At 39.5% G+C, this 9,852-nt stretch overlaps 1 protein-coding gene across 1 annotated transcript; it reads right to left on the reverse strand.

Moving 5' to 3' along the window:
• Positions 1 to 2,269: 2,269 nt before the first annotated feature.
• LOC141437840 (folliculin-like) lies at positions 2,270 to 9,463 on the reverse strand. The gene is given in 7 exon segments (XM_074101371.1): positions 2,270 to 2,967; positions 3,854 to 4,049; positions 7,573 to 7,835; positions 8,142 to 8,277; positions 8,716 to 8,901; positions 9,136 to 9,179; positions 9,182 to 9,463. Coding segments are annotated over 7 exon segments (1,152 nt in total). The 5' UTR covers positions 9,402 to 9,463; the 3' UTR covers positions 2,270 to 2,860.
• Between the last annotated feature and the right edge of the window lie 389 nt (positions 9,464 to 9,852).

Consider the following 9,852-nt stretch of genomic DNA (forward strand, 5'->3'; position numbering starts at 1 on the left):
GGGTGCTGCCGAACCTTCTCAGTCCCCCAGTGCAGAACGAAGCGACCACGGTATCATACAACACCCCCAGAGCCGCCCACGTGTTGGCCTCAGACAAAGCCCGGTTGCATCAAACCAAAACCTTTCTACTTTAGCCATTGGCCGTGGGACTTTGTTGCTTCTAATATTTGTATAAATGAATACGGACTCCTTAATATGTAATGGTAATTCACCGTTTCACTTGATACCCAGTAGAGGATTACAAAGAAAAATCAAGTAATCGTGAAACCAGGAATCGATTACGAAATCCCCATCTTGTTACCAAAGCTGATTACATTATATTATATAAGTTTTGAGGTATAAGGACGTGCTAAAGAGAACCATGAAAAGTTGCACCATAGTGCCGTCTCAGTGGGAGAACGAGGCCGCTAACCGACAGGAGTGGAGAGCTAAGGTGAAGGCTAAACCTCCACGACTTTGAACTGAGACGGCGCTGTGACTTATAACCAAGCGCGATAATCTGAGAGCCCGACTATCTGCGGCAATCAGTTATAATTATAGTGTAATCAGCTTTGGTAACAAAGATGGGGATTTCGTAATCGATTCCTGATTTCACGACGCTTCAACTCCGACGGTGTCGTTCATGCGCTTGCAAGTGGCACTTAGCCAAACTTCTTAGAGAAGACTTCTTATACAAGTAAGTTGAATTAACAAAAACCGGCCAAGAGCGTATCGGACACGCCCCAGAAAGGATTCCGTAGCCATTAGGAAAAAATCAAGTACTTAATATTTTTCTAAGGATATCGTATTGTGTACGGAATCTTTCAAGTTTAGGTATGTTTTATACCTTAGGCTGCTAGTAACTCTTGAACTACTACAAATTCTCAAACAATCTTAGTCGTTATAATATTTCTTGTAAATTTGATATACTTACTACCATCCTTAATTTTTCCAATTTTTCCACCCAACGGTTTAGATTTTAGAGGGGGGAGACGCTCGATTTTGATGAAAGTTTTCACTTTAAAGTTGAATATTTCACAAACAGATCACTGAATCGAAAAATCGTCTTAGCAACCCCCATTGGTTTTAAAAGACCTATCCAACGATACCCCACAATACAGGGTTAGTTGAGAAAAAAAAAATCACCCTCATTTTATGTCTATGGGAGGTACCCTAAAAAAATGTTTTTTTATTTTTTTTATTTTATCACTTTGTTGGCGTGATAGATAAGTATATTTATACCAAATTACAGCTTTCTAGTACTAACGGTCTCTGAGATTTATTTTATTGATTACCATTACCTTGAATTTTCTTTACAATTAAGCATCTTGCGAGCATCATAGCTCTGAAATACAACCACTTAGAGCAGGCAGACCAATTCGGTTCACATGAGGAGACGCCATACTTTGAATATGTACTAAAACTAACCATTTCTGTTATCGTTTTTTTTTCGCAACAATAAAGCCTCTTTTATGCGCTATATCTCAAAGTTGCACCCACTGAGAGCAGGCAGACCAATTCGTTTCACATGAGGAGACGCCATACTTTGAATATGTACTAAAACTAACCATTTCTGTTATCGTTTTTTTTTCGCAACAATAAAGCCTCTTTTATGCGCTATATCTCAAAGTTGCACCCACTGAGAGCAGGCAGACCAAAATTATTCACATCAGCAGACCACTCTACAACACATAAAAATGAGTCTAACCGTTTCCATGATCGTTTTAAAAATTCCTGCCACCCTTCAGTCTATAACGCACACATTGACGCGTGTACAGACGTCGTCGTGCCTATGTAGATTCAAGAACGCGTATTTTGTACGGCGTGGCGCCCTGTGCTGTCATACATAAAACTCATTGAATATCAAAAAAGGGTAAACGATTTTCGAACTATAGGTAGTTCCACCAGAGTTGAGGTCACGCACGCAAGAACATGTGTAAAGACAGCAGGATTTTGACATTTCGTTCATTCTCCTTTTGTGCAATCGGTTCTTTTTGTAGCTGTGTGTGTAATCATTCACTTAATAGGCCAGCAACGGATCAATGACTCCTGAGTAGTTGGTACTCATGGACAGCGGTGATCATTTCACATCAGATGACCCGCTTCCTCGTTTGCCTCCCTCTCATAATAATAAAAAAATACTGGTGGAACTGCCTATAAATCCTCTGCAACAATGGCCAATAGCATTTGAGCCTTGGAGAGCTTATTTGATCTGACCCTTACCACAAAACACATACTTTAGAAATCAATCTCTATACAAGTGCGCTAGAGCAACACACACAACACACATAGACACTGCTCACGGACACGATATCTCGGACCGGTTGGGACCAGTGCGAGCGCGAGTGCCATCCGCTTGAGACACGCGTCTGGTAACTTTTTTGTGCAGTAATGGAGCAACAAAAAAAGAAGTTATTATAACTGTTCAGTGCACGGTTGTTTAAATTAAATAATCGTGAACTTCGCCAATAACGAAATCGTCGCAAGATATTTTCTGTGACAAATTTACCATGACATTAAAATTAAAATATTTTAGTTATTAATTTATATTTCAATTCGTCCCGCATCATTCTCAACAATAAAATTAAATCAAACAATTAGATACGAGTGCCACTACCACGATAGTTTTTTGGTGCATAAGCCATAGTTGACAACCTTAGAGAGACCTCCGAGCGTAGGTATGAAAAGTGAAGTATATACAGGAGATTGACTTCTGAGCCAAGTTTCGTGCGGCGCATTCTTCTTGGCAATGATGGTCTTTCCGAAAGCGCTGGTAGTTTAAAAAATGACGTGTAAAACTGCCCATTGCGGCCTATTTACCGAATAAATGATTTGAATTTGAATTGAATTTTTGAATTTGAACTGTCTGTGTTTTGTGCCCTTACCCTTGCCATTCCAGTTGCAATGACTTCACATGTTGGTGTAGCACAGCGTCATTCAGTTTGGGATTTGAGATAGCGCTCTCTATTCTATTCATTATCGTTGGATCTGAAACAAAATAAAAACCTGGATTATTTTAATTTTCCTATGCGGGAAATTAAACATGTAACATCTGGTATGAGTATGTGCTCTGGTTGAGATCGAAACGCGTCAGTGTCGTGGTGGTGACTGGTGATGGGTTTGTGTGATGTGTCTGTTCTTACAGTGCGAAGATGGAGGAACTGCATAAACGTAGCCATCATAAGGTTGCGGTTGAGCAAAGTAATTGTTTCAGTTAATTTATAAAAAAACATTTTAGAATCGTCTGATTCATATATAGTTTTATTAGGGTTTGGCAATCAACGGTCTTCCACAATAGATCGGGACCGCATCAATAAACGCCATCTAGATATTATGTTCTACAACATAACGAAGGTTATTAAACTAACAGAGGTACCTAAAGAGTTGAACATTATTGCCACCATGCTAAGTAGAGCAAGTCGCCCCTAAAATAAGTATTAATCCGTTTCAATACATCTGGCGACAGACATCTAGTTCGTTTTCTCGTACTAAGCGACGAGGAACTATCTTTTGTATGGAGATTCTCAGTCTTAGTATATTTCGTCTATGCTCATAGTCATCACGGCCACCATGTGGTCGAAACGTCGAGGTAAATATTACTAGTGTGTTTAGCGTGATAAGTCCCGCTTATCATATTCAACCTGGGGGGCTACTACGAAATTCGAAAATCGAATTTCGAGTCGTACCGTCTCTCTCACTCTCGTATTAAATAATATTAGAGTCATGCCGCTGCCAACCGAAGCGACTGGAGGTCTATGGGGGAGGCCTATGTCCAACAATGGACGTCCTACGGCTGAGATGATGATGATGACAAGTCAGCGGGACGGCAAATCGTATTATACGATCTGGACATAATGTGAAACGACTGACATACTTTTAACTGGTAACGTGCCCTGCCATTTGCAGCAGAACAGCTGGTCCGTCTCTTGTAGAACGCACGCGTTGGGGGAAGCCACAGCCTCGCTGCTGATGATTATGTGGGGCACTCTGTCGTAACTCGTAACGGGAAGCAGTCTGGACAGACCTTTAGCTATTACGACTGGATCCGTGCGACATGATTTGATTATGATCTGGAAAATAATTAGCTAAATTATAGACATTGCAAGAAAGAACTTCAACCTTTTACCTTCATCAGAGGATTGCACTAGGAGCGCGTTGTGTTTTTTGCCTACCGCGCGAACACGCGTGAATCTCGATAGAAGATCAAAACACTTTTGATCTGTTAACTTAGCACCGGCGTGACTAGATTATGGTCTAGGTAATCATAACTACAGATAGCGCGCGAGCTCAGGAATGCGATAGTGTTGCGACCTTATTTGAATAAATGATGACGACATAGCGAAGGTATGTCGATAAATTTGTAAAATAAATGGTTTTTTTTTTTTTACTTTCGCGCTTTTTAAACACATAATTATGTATATAAACAGGACTTAGCGCCTAACATTTCATTTGTTTCATCCATCGTAGTCGCAACGTGGCTTAACACAATGTACTATGTAAGGGGCCAACCATAAAGTAAGTCACATATTTAGGGGGGGGGGGGTGGGGAGGGTCAAGCGGTTTGTGACAGAGGAACGAAATAACTGCAATTTTGATGGCAATTCGTGTGACGAGGGGGGGGGGTCTAAAAATAGTCAAAGTAGTGAGGCGAGCCGTATGGATAGCGGGGGGAGAGGCTTCCGCCCTTCACCTCAGGCCCCGACTGCATTCAACTCGCGCGCTATCTAAAACCTTCAATAGTTCAGTTGAGATTGCTTTCACGAGATAGACTTTTACTTTAGTTTTTTCAAGCGACACTGGCTAGATTCGTAACTATATGATTACTAGCTTTTACCCGCGCTTCGCTCGCGTTAACCATTAACATTTCAAAGAAGCAAGCAATCAAGCAAGCAAGCCAGCAAGCATGCAAGTGAGCATGTAAGCAAGCATGCAAGCAAGCATGCAAGCAAGCATGCAAGCAAGCATGCAAGCAAGCATGCAAGCAAGCATGCAAGCAAGCATGCAAGCAAGCATGTAATTATGCAAGGAATAGTGCAAGCAATCATGCATTCGAGCATGCAAGCAAACATGCATTCAAAGTTGCATTCTAGCATGCAAGCAAGCATGTAAGGAAGCATGTAATTATGCAAGGAATAGTGCAAGCAAGCATGCATTCGAGCATGCAAGCAAGCATGCATTCAAAGCTGCATTCTAGCATGCAAGCAAGCATGCAAGTATGTAAGGAATAGTGCAAGCAAGCATGCATTCGAGCATGCAAGCAAACATGCATTAAAGCATGCAAGCAAGCGTGCAAGTAAGCATGCAAGTCAGCATGCAAGCAAGCATGTAAGGAAGCATGTAATTATATTATGCAAGGAATAGTGCAAGCAAGCATGAATTCGAGCATGCAAGCAAGCATGCATTCAAAGCTGCATTCAAGCATGCAAGCAAGCATGTAATTTTGCAAGAAATAGTGCTAGTAGTAAGCATGCATTCGAGCATGCAAGCAAACATGCATTCAAGCATGCAAGCAAGCATGCAAGCAAGCATGCAAGCAAGCATGCAAGCAAGCATGCAAGAAATCATGCAAGCAAGCATGCAAGCAAGCATGCAAGCAAGCATGCAAGCAAGCATGCAAGCATGCAAGAAAACAAACATGCAAGCAGGCAAACAAATATGCAAGCAGGCATGCAAGAAGGCATGCAAGTGAGCATGTAAGTGAGCATGTAAGCAAGCATGTAATTATGCAAGGAATAGTGCAAGCAAGCATGCATTCGAGCATGCATTCAAGCATGCAAGCAAGCATGAAATTTTGCAAGAAATAGTTCTAGTAGTAAGCATGCATTCAAGCCTGCATTCAAGCATGCAAGCAAGCATGCATTAAATCATGCAAGCAAGCGTGGAAGCAATCGTGTAAGCAAGCATGTGATTATGCAAAAAATGGTGCAGCAAGCAAGCAAGCATGCTTTTTAACACATTATTAAGTCAGCTCAGTCAGCTCCGCGGTTAGAATACAAAAACAAACTTTTGGTCATCCCTTGGGAATGGCAATTTTTTCGGGATAAAAAATATCCTATTATTTATTCTGGACCTCTAATATGACGTATGCAAAGTTTCATAGGATCGGTGCAGTAGTTACGGCGTGAAAGCGTAACAAACAAACAAACAAACAAACAAACAAACAAACAAACAAACAAACTCACTTTCCCCTTTATAATAGTAAGGATAAGTAGGAAGTAGGATTATTGCTTCAAATTACTTATAGATTCCAAGTTAGTCAAACGATAGCGTGATGTAGTCTACTGGCAGCGCCATCTTTTGGATGTTTTATAAGTAATTGTAAGCTCGGTGCAATTTTGTGGGTTTCGAAAGCAAAATATTAATCGCTCGTGTGTCAAATTTTGTAAATAAATATCTCTATCTCTCTCTCTCTCTCTCTCTCTCTCTCTCTCTCTCTCTCTCTCTCAAATTTCTTTCCTATTAAATCCTATTATGTTCTTCATATACGTATGTATATATTTTTTTCTAGATTTTGTGATTGAAATTGAGGGTTTTGTGTTAAAACATCATCATCATCATCATCCGCCTATCCTAGTCCTGCTGGGCACTGTTGGGCACAGGCGTCCTCTCAGGATTAGAGGGCTTGGACCGTAGTTCCACGCGGCCAATGCGGGATGGGAACTTCACACATACCATTGAATACCTTTGCAGGGTTGTGCAGGTTTCCTCACGAACAACTGACCAAAATTTCAAGACTAAACCCAGCGTTTGAAATTTCAAACATTTTATCCCGTGGGAATATCGGATAGAAAGTAGACTACTTATGTGTTATTCCAGAAGTCCAGCTACCTACTTACCAGATTTCATGACTATAAACCCAGGCGTTGTTATTTCGTTATTTCTAGATTTTATCCTATCCCGTGGGAATATCGGATAAAAAGTAGCCTATGTTTTATTCCAGATGTTCAGCTATATACATACCAAATTTCAGGCTCTAAGCCCAGCGGTTATTAGTTCAAGATTTTATCCCTATCCCGTGGGATAAAAAGTAGCCTATGTGTTATTTCAAACGTCAGCTACCTACTTATCAAATTTCATGACTCTAAGCCAGCGGTTGATATTTCGAGATTTTATCCCTATCCCGTGGGAATATCGGGATAAAAAGTAGCCTATGTTTTATTCCAGATGTTCAGCTATCTACATACCAAATTTCATCCAAATCCGTCCAGCCGTTTCAGCGTGAAAGAGTAACAAACATACTCACTCACTCACTCACTCACTCACTCACAAACTTTCGCATTTATAATATTAGTAGGATATCGTGAGCTAGAACATTTCCTGCCTCTTGCCGCTTTGATTGACGCATACCTGGCGTGACAATCGCCACTAACATGTAGCATACCAATGAATACTACAAATTATATGATAGACAGAGAAGCAAAAAATTGGCATGTTTCTTATGTCTAAACGTATTTTATAGGAGACTAACTACTCCAATACTCGACTTGGAACACTAAAATAAAGTAACATATTTTTGGTGAAGACATGCAGTCCACGCAACTTTCTATTTAACTACAGACAAACATTTTGATTGATATTTACTATTATACTTACTTTTACTCCTATCAATGTGCAATACAACAGAATCCTAAACACTTCTTTACTCATCAAGTTTTCTAAAGCTCTCAACGGGATGCATTCATCATTGTCGTCAACTGAACAAGCATTCGGACTAAATATACTGCCTTTAGTCGCGTCCGGGTGAAGCTTATTCAATAAATCTCTACTAGAGTACAATGTTTCCGAGTATGTCAAAGCGCCAGCCTTTAGCATCCATGTAAAGTGAGAATGGAGTCTTTTGAATACTTTTTCATCACCTGAAATAGTGTTAAATATTCTTAAACAAATGTTTGATAAAAAGTTACTCTTAGGATCATTGGTAGTGCGGCAAAATCAGGTCCAGATTAACCATGTTGCGGACCATAGGCAATGCAATTCTCGGTGCTTCATTTCAGTTAAAAAAAAACAATAAACACTATTGTCATTGAGGATACAATTTTTCCAATTAAATTAGAGTAAACCCCGTAGCAATTCCAATCTTACCTACCTCAACCCAAACTTATGTCATACTCTTTCCTGAGTGATAGCTTAAAACTAATGTTTTTTTTTTATATTTCACCCACCAGTAAGCTGCATCAGTGACCTGGACTGTCCAAAGTCGTTCCTCCCAGTGTTGAGCCTGAGCGCCCTTTGGGAACATATTTTCTGCTCATTGTCATATACCACCTCTGCCAATTCTTGTAACTCTTTCGCTATTTTCTGAAATAGAATACAAATTAGTATCATAAATTATAAAATGTTAGCCGAGTTGGAATCCTTCAGTTATTAGCTATTTAAAGTTTATCTTTTTATTACAATATATAGACATATTACCATTATACCATATTATTATTTATATTATATTGTTACGGTAGGTATACCATAGGCGACAGGCTAGCAACCTGTCACTATTGTACCCTTTTTGTCAAATTAAAACCTAAAATTGCTAATTGTGGCTCAGAAGCGGTATGTAACATTTTGTGTCTTCTGCCTACCCCATTTGAGAATACAGGCGTGATGTTTGTGTGTGTAATAAACATATTACATGGTGTGGGTGCAGTTAATGTACAACTATAATAATATACAACCGTCCATGCCCTCATGTAATTTGCCACAAAGACAAAAATTATATTCTATTCTAAAAAACTACCACCTAACCTGCATGTGTTCAGATAGTAAAGGCATAATATTCAGCAGGAACATCTTGTCCTTCATCAGAACCACGATAGAGAACCAGCGCTTCAGCCCGCGGGCGCGCGTGTCTCGGATCTGGAACGTCAGGCTCAGCACATGGCCTCGGGGGTCACTAAAGTACACCACACCACCTTCTTTGCTCCAGTTTACCTTAAATTATCAAATGATTAAGGCATTTATCACAGCTTACATATAATACAAAAACCAAATTTAAGCTTCTATCTGAGTATTATAATTGTTTTTTTTGTTATATACAAAATTAAAGGCTTTTTGGAGTCTAATAGTCCAGTAAACTATGAGCATCTGATACATACTCGGGAAACGCCGATATTTCTATTCAGGCAGATGTACGAAAAACACTAAAAAGCACAAGAAAACACTTACTTCACAAGTTATACTTCTTATAGCGGCCTGTCTCAAAAAGCCATAACCTCTGTATTTGGAACAGATTCCCTGCTGCAGTAAATGGTTCCGTCATCGTCTCGAGACACGAGCACGGTCTCAGCGCCGAGGGAAGTGCAGCCGCTGCACTGAGCAGTGCATTTCGACGTCTCTGTAGTGTGTTGTTCGTCGTCAGTAGTAAATGTGCAAAACAACGGCCGCGGGCCGTGTGCTTCACAGAAGTGACATATACCAACTATTGCATTCATAGTTAATTAAACTGTATTATAATCTAAGTATTAGGTCACACAACTTAATTGCGCTGATAAAATAAATTTATTTTGTTTGGCTTGTGATCGTAATATCTCGATAATGTCATCTTACTGTCAATGTCAAAATCACAGCTGATCAATTATGCTATTGTTAACAAACGAATATTTTTGTTATGTTGGCTAACCTGAATATAAAATAGTTGTTAGAATAAAGGAGGTTACGTACTCTGTTCTGACAGGCCGTTTACAATTTTGATATTTTTTTTAATTTCATACTTAGATTCTCGTGTTCTCCTGTCACTGTTGTTATAGCTTTGTTAATATGTCATTTATTTTTTCTCTGTGTAAATAAAGATTAATTATATCTAATTAATCTTATGTTATTAATCTTCTCCATATTCCATCTCTATTTATAATGTGCAATTAGTGCTATAGCGATAGACACTAA

This window comes from Choristoneura fumiferana, chromosome 18 (genome assembly GCF_025370935.1).
Source record: "Choristoneura fumiferana chromosome 18, NRCan_CFum_1, whole genome shotgun sequence".
In the NCBI taxonomy this organism is placed as follows: Eukaryota; Metazoa; Arthropoda; class Insecta; order Lepidoptera; family Tortricidae; genus Choristoneura; species Choristoneura fumiferana.